At 49.6% G+C, this 18,642-nt stretch overlaps 1 protein-coding gene across 1 annotated transcript in view; it reads right to left on the bottom strand.

The window, feature by feature from the left end:
- SLX9 (SLX9 ribosome biogenesis factor) overlaps positions 1-18,642 on the bottom strand; it is a 56,890-nt gene that overhangs the window by 2,522 nt on the left and 35,726 nt on the right. Inside the window, exons 3-5 of the mRNA XM_080399579.1 lie at positions 9,511-9,579; positions 5,306-5,459; positions 473-541 (exon numbers count right to left, since the gene is read on the bottom strand). Of these exons, the coding sequence (XP_080255705.1) occupies positions 473-541; positions 5,306-5,459; positions 9,511-9,579 (292 nt within the window). The remainder of the gene's footprint in view (positions 1-472; positions 542-5,305; positions 5,460-9,510; positions 9,580-18,642) is intronic.

Here is an 18,642-nt window from a genome sequence, read left to right as displayed (position 1 = left end):
CCAGGAAGCCCAAGCCATCGTTTTCTTTTTAGTGAGACAGGGAAAGTGAACTCTTAAAGGAGCAAGTGCAGTTTCCTGAGCTCTCTAAAATGAGTTAGATTTTACATGAGACAGAAGCCGAAGCAGACTGAATCCATTTAGAAGTGACCGAGTCTGACAGGGACTAAGACAGAAGGACATGCACAAACATCCTGCACTATGTAAAGGGGAAAATCAAAGCTTCCCTTCCACCTCTTCTAAGGCCTTCAGGTGTGCAAGACTAAAACACTGGTTGCCTAAAGAGGTTGTGTGATCTCCAACCTTGGAGATGTTCAAAAGCTGTGTGGACATGGTCCTGAGCAACCAGTTCCAGTTCCAGGTGACCCTGCTTGAGCAGGGGGCTTAGACCAGGTAACCTCCAGAGATCCCTTCCAGTCTCAACCATTCTGTCATGCTCCACAGGAGCTGGACACTCTGAGAACTTAGTACTTACAAGAGCCGGTGTTTTTGAGCTTGTTTCATCAGACAGAAGTCTGCTGGTTCTGCCTTTGCTTTTACATGGCTGTGGAGAGAAAAAATAAAACAAGTTGAGTGAGTGTTACAGAGGAGTGGTAATTTAGCAGTCGCTGTGGAGATGGGAAGAGTCCAGGGATTCTGCATCTGCCTTCCCAGAAAGTATAGGTAATTGTCCTGTACGGCAATTATCCTGAAAGGCAATTATTTCCATAACCAGACGGTAATGGAGATGCAAACTTCTTTTGCCACAGACTGACAACAGCTTAGGAGTCAGGACTGAATGGGCAGGAGGTAAATGCACTAAAGAAAAGTCAGATCACTTAGTTCCAGAGCTGGTCATTAGCTGTCCCTGCCCAGATCACTTTCTGCTTATCACTAACATCCAGGCCAAACCGATACTGTTGCTTAAAGAAAAGATCCCATTGAACTTCCCCTCACCACCAGGCACACGTCACCTCTGCACATCTCATGTTCCTTGCTAACGCCGCAGAGCTCCAGCGTCGGCAGATGTCAGTTACAGCCGCACGGTTACTTAGCGAGAACAGGGGACTGCCAGCCCTGCTTTGGACCCTGCAGCGGGACCACTGGGGTATAAGGTGTCGCTTATATTTTAAGATGAAGAACAGTAATATCCCTTTCTCCCTGTGAATACATATCCTGGTCAAAGGTCGCCAGTTTAAGTCAGCTGCAGATTAGCTAGAGTGAAAGCACAACGGCAGAGCTTCAGCTTTGGCCACCAAACACAGGCTCGAAGAACCCCACGAAGTTACGAGACGATGGACTCGTGGGCACACAGGATGGTGCACTGCGTGCAGCTGAGGCACAGCAGCAAGCACAGATCTGCACTCTCTCTTGCCATTTCTTACTCCTGGGCAAAGTCCAAGGAGACCAGAGGTGTAATCCCATCCTGCACAGGATGCTGGAAGCACGTGGTGCCTGATGCCAAACAGCAGCAGAGATTTCCACAAAGCCAAGCGCTGAGCCCAGGCAAGGGACACGCAGGAAGAGCAGCGACTGCTTTTGGGACTTGAAGTGCGCAGGGGGAGCTGCTGCCAGAACCGGACATTAAGGAAAGGAGAAGAAATTTCCGTTCTTCAGGATTACATAGATACAGAAGTAAACAGGAGAAGCAAGTGGGGAAGAGGGTCTGGCTCCACAGAGCAGCTTCCCTCCGGTTCACCCTGGGGCTGAGCCCCAGCACACAGCCCAAGAGGAGAAGAAGGTCTGCCTCCCACCCCTCTGCTGGGGCAGAGCTCAGGGAGGAACCTTCCCTTACTGGTGGGTGCTGGGGGCCAGAGCCTCCCCTGCCTGATCTGCCCCAGAGCCCTTCAGCTTTCTCAAGGTTAGGAAACATGACAGCCCCTCACCTTCTCTTCAAGACAGCAGGATCGGGTGGGTCTCTTCTTGGCAGTGTTACAGTGATCCCCTCTTCCTATTTCCCTCCCTGACCTGTTACCCTCTGTCCTTTTATTCTGCATTTCCTCCCCCTCCCATTCTTCCTTTCCTCCTCCTCCTCCCTTGACCCATATTCCTTCACCCCAGTCACTTTCATCATCCCTTTCTACTCCGGTCAGCTCCTGCTCCTTTTCCTCATCTCTCCCTCTCCCCATTCTGGCCCATTTTGTTATTCCTCAAGGGGGATGCTGGTTGACCCAAGCTTCTGAGGGCTGCTCTCAGAATTACCCCCGGCCCAGCACAGTGTGCGCCAGCATCCAAGCTCCCTGCCAACCCAGACAAATGCAGACAGCGTGGATGTATGTCAGCCAGCCTTCGCAGCGCAGAGCCTAGGCAGGAAAGGGCAGCCAGGCAGATCAATGCCTGCGTGCTGCTGCTCCTGTACCCTTCAGTCCCTCTCGAGGTCACCCCAGCACTGGTGCCATTACACAACAGGCCTGAGAGCTCACCAGGAATGGCAATCAGCAAGAGCAGACAAACAGCTACAGGGGTTTGAGCAGCTCCCATCACGCTGCTGCATCCACCGATACTGCAAGACACGGAGTGAGCAGGAAGGATCTCTGCTCTCTTCATGTCTGTTAACTGCTCAGCACAGGGACAATTTCTTGTCCCAGTTTGCCGGGATCTTTCACAGAAGCACAGAAAAATTCCTTCTCAAGTTGGACGGTAACCCATGGTCACCAGAGCAGGGGCTTGCCAAATCCACATGTGCCACCGAGTCGCCGTGGCAGACCTTTCAAAGATGAGTCTCTCTGCAGATGGAGGCAACGCTTAAAGGAAAGTTCCAGACTCCATCCTGGGCTGTACGAGCCCACGAGCCCCAGAGGCTGTGCCTCCCAGGACAGCTTCCTCCGCAGCACACTGCGAGGGCGTGGGGCTGCCTCAGGCTCTGCAAGCCCCACTTTTGCTTTCAGCCACCCCAGTATTTTAAAGGGCTTGGTGCTTCGGAAGGCTTTTCAGTTCCACTCGACAGCTCTGTCCTGCTCGTCTGGCAAGTTCAAAAGGCTGCTGCCTGAATTTCCCCCATTACACCACCAGCACGCTGCCTGCTCACTTGGACCATGTTAGTAGCCCTGTTTCATTACACTTCATTGCATTCATTCATTATAAAACAGAATAAAAACCTCACTGTAATGCTCTCTTACCCAGCAGGAGATCAAATTCCTGGAGAATCTAATCTTTTATTAATAATGCTGACAAATCACCAGAGTATTACCCTTCATTTATGTAATGATTCAAATCCTATAAAAGCCTCCTCTGATTATTTCAAACACTTACGCACACACAACCTCACGCAGCCCAGGAAGCCACAGGCTAGCAAGGGGAAGAGGAGCACTGCAGCTTCTCCATGACAGTACCAAGGGGGACTGCTTTTTGGTTGGCATGTCGCAGGCAAGCTGGGTGACACCAGCCAAGCTCCCGCCTCCGCTGTGTGACTGCAAATGGTGCTGGCCAAGCCCCAAATGCTCAGCCAGGGCTGGGCTTCTCTACCCTGCCGCGCCACAGGCCCACTGAACTTTCTAGACACTAGAGCCTTGCAGCCGAAGTTAAGAGTATGAGCTCAGGCTTCCAAAAGGAGAGGAGGGCTGCCATACTCGCACAGGAGGTCTGGTTTGGAGAGAGAGAGAGGGAGCTGACAGCACTTCTCTGAGGACGTCAGGCTGGAGGTTCGTGCAAGACCACCAAACGCTTCCACGTGTGCCACACATCCTCTGCCACACGAGCCTCCTGCTTGCACTGAACCCGCCACTTGCCAGATATGTTTGATGTCCTTTATCTCTCATACTAGGAAAGAAGAGGAACTACTTCCTAACCACATCACACTTGATTTTATAGACTATTATATTTCCAAGCCTCTTTGCCTCTATCTCCTGTTCAGGCTGAGGACTCCCTAGCTCACTTAGTCACCCCGTGCGCAGAAGCTGTGCCAGATCCTCCACCATCATCCCTGTCAGCCGTCTCTGAGCCTTTTCCAGTTCTACCCTGTCTTTTGAGTGGATCAGAAATTCCAGGCTGCAGCAACATCATGTATTTGTACTAGATTATGCAGCCACCTGGGAAAGCAATACCCAAAGGAAGCACCTTACCTGTCCTCCCTTCCCTGTATGTACCTTCTGCAAGCCACTCTCTTGGAGAGCAGGGGCTCAGCCTCCAAGGAGGCTGGGGGAAAATGATGAGGGGGAATGACTCCTGAACACAGCCTGGAGTCCGCGACCACACATAGTTGTAGCACAACCTCACAGAAAGAGGACAAAGCCACCTATTCAGGCTTGGGCTAAACCTTGGCCCAGAACTCCATCCAACCAACCCTCAGTGCTCTGCAGGACTTTAAACTGCGTGTACTTCTGCCGTTCATTCCCACCAAAAGAGAGGGCAGGCTGACTGAATGGCTGCATAAAGAAAGAACGAAAAAGAAAAATAATGCTATTCAAAGAATTAGAAGCCAAGTTAAGGAAGGAAATATTTTCCCATGCTTAGGTGCAAGGTTCATAAGCTGCTGTTTGTCTGAGGAGTGGCTTTCCAGAAGCACAGGGAACTGCCAACTTAGCCACACTCTGTAGGTGGGTGTCCCACCTGGGTCATAGTTTAATTTCTGGGGCATCCAGCAAGTCACAAGAGGGTTCATGGTATCTCCAGCCTTGATCTGCCACCAAAGAGGAGGGTGCTTTGCCAGACAGACGCTTTCTTGGCTGTTCTCTAATCCAAATGCTTTCTTATTATGGTCAAAACAAGTTTCTAGTCCAACCCCTACTGAGCAACTGGAGAGGAGGCACAAGCGTTTGTGCTGCATGCACAGCATTTTTATTCTGCACTCGGGGATGCAAAAGCAGCGGCAACACTGACCAGATGTTCAGGCAGAGCACTGCATTAAAAAGGAGAAAACACAAGGGCAACCAGAACCCACCCCACAGCTGGCTGGGATGGTCGACACGTGGGTGTCAAGAGGATCTGAAATAGCCCTTCTCTTTCAGCACAGTAACGTCTGCAAGGACAGAATGGCAGGCTGCAACACCTCAAGTCCAGATTCTTAGGGCGGCTCAGCAGCATTACACTCTGGACACTTGTGTATCACTCCTGCGACGTCCAGGACATGTAGTTGCTCCCAGCCAGCCTCGTGCCAAGCCTCAGCTGAGCAACACAGCTTCCCTCTTAGCTGTGGATTCAGAGGATATGTTTAAGCTTTTTTCTTGTGGTGAGCGAAGCATGCAAAGGGGTGGAGTTGAGATTGAGGCCCTGTTGTCCTGGCTATTGGCACGGAGCTTGCATTGCCCGTAGCTACAACAAGCTGAACCGAAGGACACCTGATCCTGCAGGAAAAAGGGAAATACACAGCCCATCCCTAAATGGCACGTACCTCTTGGGTGGCTTCCTGCCCCTGCCACCTGTGGTCAGGTCACAGAGCTCAGGCAGGGCTTCCATCAACGGCTGCATGTCTCCCACCACAGGTGTCGCCTTCCGCTTTGCTTCGGCTTTTTGCTTCTGCTTGGCTAGCTTCACACTTTCTATTTCTGAATCAGAAACAAGACATGACTGGAGGACAGGGAAGCGTTTTTAAGAGATAACCTTTGAGCTAAGAAATTCATAGGCTGCTTCACCATCTACAGGAACAACAGGCCAGCAGTGATTTAAACCAGTTGAAGACTGAAAATGCAGTTGGGTAGCTCCCTCCCCTGCTGTTTGCTTATAACCATATACATCTCTACTGATATTTGCAATGGGAAGTGAAATTCCCAGACCGATTTTGTCTGAACTGTTTCCATCCCTTGCACTGTTCATGGCTCACAGCAACATGGCAGGAGACCTGGGGTGGAAAAAAACATGCTGACCTTGCATGGAACTAGGAGAGGGGAAGGGACAAACCAAATACACTCGGCTCCACATGTGGCATTAAACAGTCACAGCCCCATCTCTGCTTTGCTGTTGGGACAAAACAATGGTCCCCTAGCACAGGCTGGAAAGATGGACTTAATTTCAGTTGTTTGCTTAGTTTGAAGGAAGTCAAGGTCTCACCTTCATGACTCATGGTAAAGCTCAAGCAGACAGATGCTGGATAAACTGGGCCCTTAAGAAAAGCACTGTGCCAAGAGGCAGACCCAGAGGCTCTTCCTCGAGGCCACATTTACCCGCCTCCCTGCAGCAGCTCTGAGCAAGGCTGTGGGCACATAAGGCTCTATAATGTTACGGCAGTCTCCCTTCTTGGCTGTGGGAGGTGGGCATTGACAGTGGCAGGCTTAAGCTTAAAGCTCCCTGGTGTAGAAATAGGTCCCACAGCTACACAAGCCTTACAGAGCCAGCAGCCTCCAGGCTGAGCCCCAGCAGAACATGTTCCCCTCTAGGACAGCCCAAAAAAGCCCAGCCCTGCTACAAGCCACCAGCTCAGCTCCAAGATGCCCCAGCCTGTCCCAGAACCCCCTTGATGATGATGATGCCAGAAACAGCTAGAGCTCAGCGGGTGCCATCAGCTCTTTTTCCTTCTGCCAGGTGACCAGCAGGCCTGGAAACCCACTGCACTGCACTGCCACCCCCGAGGGGTACGGCACCGGTGCGCTGGGGTGCACGGTGGATGACTCCACCTCCTCCACATGCACCCCACGGAGGCCACAGCAGCAGGAGTGGGCTTCTGCTTATTGACTTGGGCAACGAGCGTATTGCAAGGACGAGCCTCAGCACTGAGCTAGAAACCCCTTGTCTGGACATGGCAGAGTGCAGCACCAGCAGCTGTGGGGCCAAGCTGGCGACACAGGGAGGCCAAGAGCTTCCAAAGCAGCACGGCCACAGAAACAGGACTAAATCAGCACAAGCGTTTTTGGTGGGAACACAAAAGCAGCCAGTCCCACTTACAGACTGCAGGCAAGATGCCACCTGCAATTCTGGGTCTAATCCTGCTGCCCACACTCAAGAAAGCAGAACTCGAATTCACTGGCTAGCCACATCAGGGGAGGGAAAGCTCAGCTGGCTCCTTTCATCTTTGTCTTCTACTTATATCTTTGTCTTGTTTGCTCCCCAGCTTGGCCGAGTTGAAGAGCAACAGTTTTTCATGAACTGAAATTTTGCTGTACGTGGATGTTTGTGACAAATATGGATTGTAAACGCTTCTCCTCACAGCCATCTCTGCCAAGAACACAGCTTTCTGTTCTGCATCGCTTCTTTTTTTTGGCTGGCTTTATGAAGCTGACTACTTCAGTGCTTTCATAAACAGTATGTGCTCAAAATTTTCAGACACCTGATTCTGCACAAACATCCCAAATTCTTTTCCTATGAAGTCTTGTTCGTCTGAGGAGCCATGCGATATATGTATTTTTAAATGTGCATACTTCTAATGTCTGAAGCATTGCATAATCTTTTTCCCCCCTCTAGTCTCTCCTGAAATGATTTACTGGAATGGAAGAAATCTCCAAGTTCTGCATTTGCACTACTGAGCTGAACTTTAGTTCCCAGGGTCTCGGCAGCCAGTGTCACAAAAGCAGCCCTGGGACAAGAAGAAACAACAAACCCTTGGGAAGATTTAGGAAAACAGAGATATAATGATAACAACTTCAGCAGCCCAAGTCAGGTTCTCTTTTGGGGGGCAAAGACTGCAAAACCCACAAAGAATAGGCAGTTATTTGCATCAGATAAAAATAAATGCATTTCAGTTGACCGCAGCTCTTTTAAGGTCACAATGTTAGAATACCAAGTTTCATTTAAAATTCTCCGTCTCTGGAAATACCAGTTCATTTCACTCCATCAGCTAATAATAACAATATCAGTTTCTTTATTGATGTTTATATAGGCTCATTCCAGCTATACCATTTTTCTCAATAACAAGCTGCACACCTGGTACCAACACTTGCTGAATTTTCTTACAGAAACCCCCAGGTACCTGCTACCCTTAGCAAAGCATTTGCTAGGGAATGCTGGTATTTGCCAGCTGGCCACAAGTTTAGCGGGGGAGTCAAGAGAGCCAGCAATTTAGGTACTTCTGTATCTGTAAAGCACTTCTAATACATAGCATCTTCTAAGATGCAGATAGTTTGGCCTGAAGTTTTCCATCTTGGTGTTCTCCTCAAAGCAAAGCCTCTGCATTTCATCTGTATTCCCTCAGCTTAATAATTTCAGAGCCAAGAGAGGAGCAAAGAGGCCACAGCAGGGCTAAAATAACATACGTGATCTTGAGAAAGGCTGATGCTACAAAGGCATATATGCAGGAGGGCAGGATTAAGAGTGTAGGGATCCTGCTGCTGGCTTTTCCAAAGTGGCTGACCTTGACTAGAGGAGCAGTGCTGTCACCTAACTGCAGGAGTGTGGTCTCCATTTCTTGCAGAAGGCCTGAGTCCCATGTACCCCTTTTATTGTGGATTCTGTCATAAAATGCTGCTGAGGACGTGCCTTCCTCCATGGCACCTGGTACCAGGGGAAAGCTCAGCGGGGCTCCAGCAGTCCCCTCCTCTGTTCCCACAACAGGGTGAGACAAGGGGAGACCTTTAAGAGCACCGAAATCGCAGCTGGCAGGCCAGATGTTAGGCCTAGCGCAGGCATCTCTGCTTTGAGCCCAGCAGGGACACTGAGGGTTGCAGATGTCAAAGGCACTTGGAAGTTGCTGGCTGGTGGTAAGGAGGAGGTTTCCCTCACAGTCACTGTTAGGCTACTAGCCTTTTATATAAGAGAAGCCACAGACACCTTCACTGCGACTGGTGAAATGGCAGGTCGATGGCCCCGAGCTCAGAGCTCAGGAGCAGACAGCATATGGTGCAGCAGAAAGACACGTCCCTCAGCCCCAAACACGGTCTGTCAGCAACTCTGTTGGGCAAGAAGGTGTTAAGGGAAAAGCCTGTCCCAAAACAGCTCCAGGTGGCAAGAGGAATCCCTCTGCTACACCAGCTAGCACAGCATTGTCTCTTACTGTGCTGAGATAGTCGAAGCAAAAACACAGATGCTTCCCACAGGAAACAGAAGCATTTCTGCCACGGGCTGGTTTTGTTTAGGTCATATTTCACAGCCTCAAGAAAGGACAGACTGTCTGGTTAGTGGGTTCGCTGACCTGTGGCATGTGGGAAAGTGCAGTAACCCAACAGCAGTGTCCAGAGACCTCCCCTACCGAAGGGCAGGAGGGCCCACTGCAGGCTGTCACCACAGAGACTTGGGATTAGCTGGTGGCCGTGTGGGACTCGGCTCCAGGCTGTCCTGCTGTCCCTACAGCTCCACAGGGAGGAGGAGCTCCACTATACAGCCGGCCATATCTGTACTGGAGCTTTAAAAGATAGAGAAACATGCTAAACCTACATGGGCACAGTGTTCTATCTGTATAAATAAAGGTTTTAGGTAGTCATTTACGTTACACGTGGAGGAAGATCAAAAGTAGGTTTGGGACAATGACTCAATGTCAGTGCTGAACACTGAGAAACAATACCTGGGACTTTTACCCCATGTGCTGGGGAGCAGATGTGACGGTTTCTGAGAAGCACTCGGCCTCCCGCAGCACTGCCCCACGCTGCCACCCACACTCCACGTACAGGGAGATCCAACAGAGCCATGCTCTGCGATGCTCGCAGCACCGCCGTGCGTCGGAGGAGTACTTACTCTGCAGCCATCTTTCCTTCCTCAGCTTCATTTTTTCTTTTTTGGAAAGAACTGGTTTTTCTTCTAAACCTAGAAGAGAAGAGAGACATAAGATGAAGCCTGGCTCCTGTACACAAATTCAGTGCTGGACACCTCCCAAAGACAGCACAGTCCGTAATATTTTGTTCAACCCTTGATGCTTTTGAACTTGCTGGCACATCAGGCAGGCTGCAAGGCAGACTGGGGGCTGCACCGCACCTCAGCTTTTAGTCAAACAAATCAAACCCAGCTCGCTGTCGGTTAAAAAATAAGAAATGGGCAAGTAGATTAGATCATCAGCCACACAGACCCTGTTTTCTCAGGCCAGGTAGCTCGAGAGACCCTTGCCCTGTTGTTCTGCACTCCTGCGTGAACCTGGCCTGGGAGCTGGCATTTCCTTCTGAAGACTGGCTGCAAGTGATGGCAGGACTGACGGGTTCCAGAACTGGGAGCAAAAAGCAAGTTTTAATCTGAAAATACGCAGGCTGATAAAGCTAAGAAGGAAAACATGGGCTGCAGACATGCGTGAGGGCAGGAGAGGGGAATGGCGACCTGGCATCAGCACCTACCCAGACAGCACGTGGCAAGCGGGGAAGGACCGAAAAGGGTCTGAAATACGCAGATCTGTGGCAGCCCTAAGGAGCAGATGATTACTAACAGCTTGTAAAAAAGGCTAGTACCTACTCTATACCAAATTCAGTATTTGGAAACCAGCTGTTGATCACTGATACCCAACACCAAGCAAAATAACGTCAGAGATACGTTTAATGGAAATCCATTGCAGACGCTGTAAAAATTTATCTTATCTTCGGTGTTTAAAACAAAATTGTCTTTATTCAACTTTTCTCCTACAGTGTGCTGGGAATACTGCTACAGGAGTGCCAACGGAGGAACAAGCTCCCTAAAGAACACTCCTCTCACCTCAGGTTATTCTTAAGCCTGGAAAATTAAAAATACCCTTTTTCTCCCCAAAAGAAACAGGAGGAAGGAATTCAATGCAACTCTGAAAACAACTCACTGGACAATTTCTTTGAAGCTGCAAATCTTTCAGGATTATTTAAACAAAAGCAGGGTCATAATTTAGTCATTTCAATGCCTTAAGATCAGAACAAGCCTCCTGGGGCTGGGGAGACTTTTCCATAAAGCCAACAACCACCACCATGTTTGGAGTTTCTAGAGGACACGGAAAATGAAGCTGTAGCTTTCACTGCCTTGTGTCCCAGGAAAAATATACGACCGCAGTCAATGCACCCAAGAAGCCAGAAGTCAAACCACACCTGGAAGCCGTCACTTATTTACAAAGCTCAGGGATGTCTCGGGGGGTTTGTATGCCACTGATGCTGCTATCCGTTTTTCCATCTCCTGCATGGAGCACTGATGCACGGACACTGTGCTAGGGCCGGGCCAGCAGGACAGCCCTGCGGGACACAGGGCCAGGCAGCAACGGAGCCAAACATCTCATCACATCAAGGGAACATTTCCTCAGTCCGTTTGCTGTGGTATGAAAGCAGATGCTAAAACAACTAATTGCACGTTCCAATAACCAACTCCCAGCTACCCCCCACCTCATGTATCTGCAGTTTCAGGAAAAAAAAAAAAAAAAAGATGAACCATGACAGGCCAAAACAGGAATCGCACCCCGATGATCTCTGGGGGGCCGCCCACAGGAGACCCCCCTGCCCTGGCTCGCTGGCTGCCCCAGCCTGCCCAGTGGTGGTGGGGCTGGGGAGATCTGCCCCCTTGTCTGAAAACACGCTCATTACTTCATTGGGAAAACAGCTCCTGGCAGGTTTTGTTAATGAAAATAATTAAAAAAAAAATAAAAATGCAGCCAGCTGGCCAATACTAGTAATAACATCAATTCAGATTTTTCTTTTTTTTTTTTTCTTTTTTTTTTTTTTTTTTTTTGTCCCAAATGGCAGCGGAATATTTAAGGAAACACAAAAGCTGTTTCCTTGGCAGGAGCCCAACCGTGCAGCAGGCCGGGATGGCGGCCGGCACCCGGGGCCAGCAGCCGCACATCGCCGAGGGTGCGGGGAGGGGAGCCCGATCCCTCCTCTGCCCGCCACCAGCAGCCAGCAAAGCTGCCGCTTTCTGCCCTTTCTCACTGCCTGCTCCCCGGACACCTCCATTTGATGTCTCCCACCCCACCCCTCAGGAGGCGATCTTGCTGCTGGAAGGTGCCAAGTTGTGTTTGGCAAGTTCCAGTGGCAATGCCGAGTGCCAAAGCCGCTGGAAACCCACTGGAGAACAGCGGAGGCAGAATTTAGCTAGTTAATTAATGGCACAGACTGTCCCCAAGGTAGTCTTTTATTTTTATTTAGCTTGCAAGCACCTCTGAGATCAAAGCCAGACCGCAGCTCCAGTTTAATTATTTTTCTGTGAAATCAGAAGGCTTTGGGTCCCCCCCTCTGGCCCATTCCACATGTGATTTAACAACACTTGCCTTTGAAACCTTGTGCACGGAAGAAAGGTGAGCAAACCCCACTTACATTAGCTGAGAGTGATTTACATACTGTAAACTTGAAAATTGTTCTTTTTAGCGAGGATACGTTCTTTCTTCCCTCTAATCTGTGTGGTACAAAACATCTCAAATATAAACACATTAAAAAAAACCAATAGCTTTTTGTGTCCTACATCAAACGTTGGATGCTACTCCTGGCAGTTCTCAGGATCCTGCTTTCATGGCAGACAAGCAGATACTTTTTTTGAGTACGGCTTCTTTCATTTCAAAAAGATGAGGTTTTTTGGTAGAGGACTTCTTAGACTGAAAAATAATAATAAATGTATATATATCTATATATGACTGCTTTTCCTAAAGGACTCCTTCGACTGAAAATATATATATCCCACCTTAAAAAGCCCCATTTTATCCTTTCTAGGCATCTGGAAAGAAGCTGGACTGGGTTAAAGCCAGAACACTACAGGCCTCCCTGCGCCCCAAGGTCCCACTATTTAAGTTTGACTCCACAACGGAGAGGGTGAAACCCCAGGCTTCGCTGTTCCAGGAAACCACGCTGCTTCAAGGAGTTGGCTATGAGCAGAAATATCAGGTATGAGCAGAAATATGAAATAAACCTGTGCCTGTGCAACGCCACGTGAGCAGAGGAGGGTCCTTCAGCACCGGGCATCTGCTCCCCCCCATGCAAAGCTGCAGCTGAGCACCAAGTCCCCTCTTTGGTATGAGCTATTAAGAAATAGCACGTAGTATTAAGTATTATTCCCAGAACTCTGATGATACATAACAGTAAAGCTGTTGCTGCTCGAAACATAATATTTTGGCAAAACAGGGTACGGTATAAATTGAAGTTAAACAACAACAGATGTGTTAATTTTAGCCTCAGTTGTATAATAGCAGCAAAAATGAGCATATGCCTACAGCTGTGGGATGAGTTCCCTAAAGAAATTCAAAGAGTATATCCAAAAGCAGAAAACCGGGTCTGGTTTGGTTTTGGTTGTTTTTTTTGTTTGTTTTGGGCTTTTGTTTGTTGGGGTTTTTTTAATTACGTGCTGACACTTGTAAATTGTCTGATACCCTTTTCCACCGAAAGAGCCTGGGAAAGGGTAACCCCAGTCTCCTGGGGCAAACACAACGGTGGTGTGACCTGACGGATGCCAGCACAGAACCACTGAAGGTATTCTCTTTCCTCTAGGAAGAAAGTTGAAGGACAACAAGGGCCAGGCAGAATGTCAGCCAAGATGTCCTCCAGCAGAGATGGTGCTCCACGGGAGCCAGCCTGGTGGCTCACTGCCCTCATGCCACCCAACAGCTCAGCTGCCAACCAGGTGACCTCCAGCTCTGCTTCTCCTCCAGAAAGCACAGACACAGAAGTGCCCATGGAGCTTGGGTCACTGGTGGGACCAAGGCTCAGAGGTGGCAAGGACAGAAGCAGCGGATTCATATCCAGGCTCTTTGCCCCCTTGCTCTTAGAGAAGCCCCCGGGTACAGCATGGTCGCCTGTACGTGGTGCACAGAGACCACGGAATGTTTGGGTTTTACCTAGTCCAAGCCCTGCCACCCTGAGCCAGCTCAGGAACCGGTGCTGGAGAAGATGACAGCCTCTGCTGGGACAGGGCAGGTTTCACCATGGATACAGCCTTTGCTTTTTATGTTCCAAAACAAGCTGCATTATTTTTGTTCACGCTTAATCATTACACCAGCATGCAGCCTTTCCTCCTATCCCCAATGAGGAAGGCATCCTATTTAAAGTCGGATCTGCATTCTCAACCCTTCCAGATCCCCTGGTTATTTAAAGTGAAGCCTAACTCCAAGCCCAGCTTCCCATCTGAGACCCAGAAGAGCAGCGTGATCATGTCCTCACACCAAGGTCATGCCTCTGTCAGGCCTGGTAAACATCCCCGGGCTCTGACCAGCTACAGCAAGGGCACGAAACCTCCCTCTGCAGAAGAGCGGAGACTCAGCTCTAGTTAGCCGCATAAGCGCACAAGTGACATGCCATCTGAAGCGGGAGCAGTTCCCCTCAGGAGGTGACTGAGAAGTCACAATCTGCACAGCAGTCTGTGATAGGCAACTCTAGAGACAAAGTCTGTCCTCCCAAGCGATGGCTTAAGCGCTGCAGGCACGCTCAGCCCCTGCCACAAGGAAAAAGTATCTCCTCCCCCTCCTCTGCCCCAGGCCTTTCTCACTCTTCAGAAGTCCTCAGTCTTCCCACCGGCACCCTCTCAGCAGCCCTCCCCAGCACAGGGGATGACATTTCAAGGGCCAGTCTCAGACAGGCACACAGAGGATGCTCAAGGTGGCCCACTGCGTCACTGTCCTTAAAGCCACTCTGGCAGCTGGAAGGTTGTTTTCATAACCAGCGCAGAAAGAGGTAATGCGTCGGGGAACCCCGATTTCTGAAGCAAGCGTGCCTCAAGGACTGCAAAATGCCTTGGCTGAGCCAGGTGCTTGGCACTGCCACGTTCATGGCACAGAGAAATCCCAGAAACCACTGTAAGCCTCCCGGCCGAGAAGCTACGGCTGCCACAAGGAGCTCATCTCATCGGCCAGGTCGCAGGCTCCTCCCTAGGAAAAGTTACCTTTTGCTCTCGGAACAAGTTCCGTTTATTACAGGAATTACCCTCCCCATAAAACATGTACAGGGTACAAACATGGTGGGGTCAAAGGGAGAAATACCCCACCCATGATTTCTATGGCATGCAGCCTTCCTAGGGGAGAAATACCTACAGAAGTAGCACGGGGGACAGCAGGACAACACGTGGCCTCTGCTTTATTTTGTTCATGAATTTCCATTAGTTCCTTCCCTGTATTACCCCCATCCTGCTGCTAACACCCTGGAGGGCAGCAAATTAGGTCAGACCCATCGTAGTCCAGGGCACCAAAATACATTTTTCACATGCATTTTTCTGGTTTTGGAGAGTTTCTCATTTAAAAAAACTTTAAAGAAACTGTTTTTACTATCAGTATGTCCTGCTGAGTCACTGGGTAGGCGGTGAGACTGAAGAGGGAGAATGAAACACAGGATACCAGACAGACAGTGCCACTGTCTCATATCAGACAGGCCATGCTGCTTCTCCCCTTCCTGACCAGGAAAGCATTACGAGATGCAGACAGGACCCACGAGAGACAAAGCATCTGTAGAAGCATTTGCTGGCACCTACAGGAAGAGGAGGACTTGCCTACATCGGGCAGAGTGAATCAAGTATTGAACTTGTCTTTCAGAAAGCCTAGCTTGAAGCAAACCCAAGGGGATGAATGCTAACCACGTGACATCTACGAGAGCTCCTGAAATTCTGCATGCAGGAATTACTCTCTTTTTTAATAAGTTTGGTTGTTTTTTTTTTTTTTTTTCTTTTTTTTTTTTTTTCTTTAAACTACTTTGTCCTTACTACATTGCAGATGTTTTGTCTGAGTAAGTTAGGTGCTACCACTCACCATGCTTTTTTCCTGCGGCTTGCACATTTGGCTGTCATTTCTCTGGGAGTCTTGGATGACTACAGTGGGCAACAGCCAAACCAGCCTCTGTGTTCAGCAGATGTGGAGGTACATTCTTACGCTGAGCACAGAAGCAGTGAATGAGATGGCTCCTCACCTCTTTCTCAAATGCTTCCCTGGGCAGAGAAAAAACACCCTCTGGCAAAAGGTGCCACTGCTGAGGATGTTACCGTACCAGTGAAGGAGCTCTGCATCATTTGCTAGAAAAAGTGTCCCCAGTTGTGTGTCCTCACCAAACAGACAGGTCACCATGCTGCCTGGATTCAACAAGTCTTTGTGAGAAAAGATGCCGGATTACTTACTTCCCTTTGTATCTTTTCTACACCTAGAAAAAACCCCAGTTCTCAGTGCTCCCTGAGCTGTAATATTCAAAAACCACAAAATCAAATGCAGAAAAGCTCAGCCACAGGCAGGTACCCTGGGAAACACGTGCCACATCAGGGACTTTGCAAGACCAAGTGTGATTTTACTTGAGAAACAGGGTTTTTTCAAGCTTTGGGAATGAGTTTGCTTTCAAGAAAAGATATTTCAATCTCCCCTTGCCTCTGCGTCCACAGAGAGGGAAAAAAAAAAAAAAAAAAAAAAAAAAAAAGAGGGTGATGGACATACAAGTGTGTGTACATTTCTTCCAACAAAAAAAGCAGGCCCTCCAAAAGTATCTTGAAGTTCCACAGCGCAAATAAGATATTCTTATTTGTCAAGGACTGGCATGTCCAAAAAAGCTGACTTTTTCTTTGCTTCCTCTGGGATGTATTTACTTCCTGTGCAGCCCCATAAGCAGTTTAAATACCTGTGATCACAGTGAATTTTATGCCCAGCAGCTCTCAGCAAGTGCTGCTGCAGCTTCTAGCCTTACAAAAGGCCACCTAGTCCAAAGAGGAGAGAAGCAAGGGGCTAGGGCATCAATGCACGTTTGAGACACTCTCAGCAGCTCAGTTCATGAGATTTCTTTCAGGTTTCATGATAAGCCATCTTGTCCTTCCTGCACACCCTTCTCCGACCACAGCAAATAACACAGAGAACAGCCACAGAAAATGAGAATTTGCTGTGTCTGCATGCGAGGCAGAATGAATGACAAAGCCTCCTGGCAATCAAACATATCCAAGGAGCTGGAGGTCTGCAGCAGAGCCTCAGTTTTTCCACACTCAGCCAAGAAACCTGACCATCTCCAACCTCCCGCCTCACTAGAAACCCCACCAGCTGGCTTCTGAGGGTGACCAACCAGACTCTCTGATTTCACCGTCCACATAGAACCCCAAGAGTCAAGTCTCCAAAGGGTGCGAGAGACTGGAGCTGAGGCCAAACGCTGCTTCAGGGAGCGCCATGGGAGCCTGGTCCCGCAATGCCACCACGCATTTCCTTCCCTCACCTAAGGGAAACAAGTCTGATCAGCTCAAGATATTCCGTAAGAAACACGAACAAGGGTGTATCTGCCGGCTCTTGGGTTAGAAAGCTGGGGAGCTTGTACACTGGCATTAAGCGTTCCCACACAGATAAAGCAGCTTCCCCTGTTGTCATTCAGGTATAGGAGGCAACAGTGCTATGTGAAGCCCCCAAGACCCGACTCTCAGGGGGAAGGACCCCCTGGGAGCGCAGGCAGCCCCCCACTACCTATGGACGTCAGCCTTCCCAAAGTTGCAGCAGCCAGCCCTAGCAAAAGTTTTGCAAATAAGCAACATGTAATCCCCCTTGGGCATACACCCACTATACCCGCTTTTCTGCTCCTGCTGGGAACGAGACCTGGTCCGACAGGATTTGTAGTGTCTCTGTTCCACTGCCAATCCCTCCTCTTATCTGTGGAAGCCTAGCAAGCTGCTCTTCCCCCTCCTCCTCTCACCCAGCGCTCGCACTGTTTCTGGGAAGCAGCACATAAGCTTGGGGTGTGAAGCACTCCACAGCAGCCCAAGTGTTCGCAGCCTGGGCCAGCCATGGTGCAAGCTAGGACTGAAAGCAGCCTCAATACTATCGTTTTCTCATCTCTGCCCCAGACACTTCTGACCTATTTATTTCTCAAGTTTTGAACAATACGCCATTTCTTCCAATGCAACAGAAAAAATTCTGCTCCCTTAGCAAGAAGGCTGGCACGTGCTCGCTGCAGAGATGGTTTCCAAAATAAATCACTAGAGATTTAAGTTCAGGCCCTCAGCTCTCACTAGCATGCAGTCTCAAATGCCATCCTTAAAGTCAAGCAAACCCAAAATTAAGTAGCCACCTCACTTTCCAGATTGTGCGTTGGGGGCACTTTCCTTGTGCAAGCCTGACACATGCAGAAAACCACAGACACAGAGGTGAGCCACAGGAAGAAGCAGCGAAGAACACCCTGAGCGTTTTACCACATGCAAAGGGACTACGGAAAAGATAAGAGAGGCTGTGTCCCCATTTATAAGCACTGACCTTTGGGAGAGGCTCACAGCATGGGCAGACTGCACACTGCTACCAGGTACCTGGAACCTCTCCATCGAACCGGGCTGGAGTCACAACACTGTTAGAAGATGGCTGCACCATGAGTGAGAGGGGTCAAACCCAAACCGGGTGGGTTAGGGCTGACCACCCCCTGAACGGCTGTGAAGGGTGTGCACCCACAGATGCTGTCACAGCCTCCCACCGACGGAGCTTTCCCACCAGCTCAGTGCTGTAGCTCCCATCCATCACCGTCTTCCTCTCCTCCGTATGATATGCTTCCAGATAAGCAACAGAGAGCAGCCGGCCAGCTGGAGAGCGTTTTTGCACAAAGGGCCCTAGGCTTCCTGGTGGCCACCAAGTTGAACATGAGCCTGAAACATGCCCTTGCAGCAAAGGCAGCCAGCGGTGTCCTGGGATGCGTTAGGAGGAACGCTGCCTGCAGGCCAGCATCCTTCCCCCCTGCTCAGAACTCACGAGGCCACACCTGGAGCAATGGGTCCGTTTCCTCGGCTCCCCAGTACAAGGAAGGTATGGACTCACTGGAGTGAATCCAGCTAAGGGCCACTAAGATGATTAAAGGACTAGAGTATCTGTCACTTGAGAAGAGGCTGAGAGAGCTGGAAAAGAGGGGGCTCGGGGGAAATCCTATCGATGTGCGTAAAAACCTGATGGGAAGGAAGGAGAACAGGGAGCCAGACTATTCCCAGTGGTGCCCAGTGACAAGACAAGAGGCAGCGAGCACACATTGAAACATT

Source organism: Falco punctatus, assembly GCF_963210335.1.
Source record: "Falco punctatus genome assembly, chromosome: 8".
NCBI classification, from domain to species: Eukaryota; Metazoa; Chordata; class Aves; order Falconiformes; family Falconidae; genus Falco; species Falco punctatus.
The sequence above is the reverse complement of the archived record's forward strand: the minus strand, read 5'-3'. Positions and strand labels throughout refer to the sequence as shown.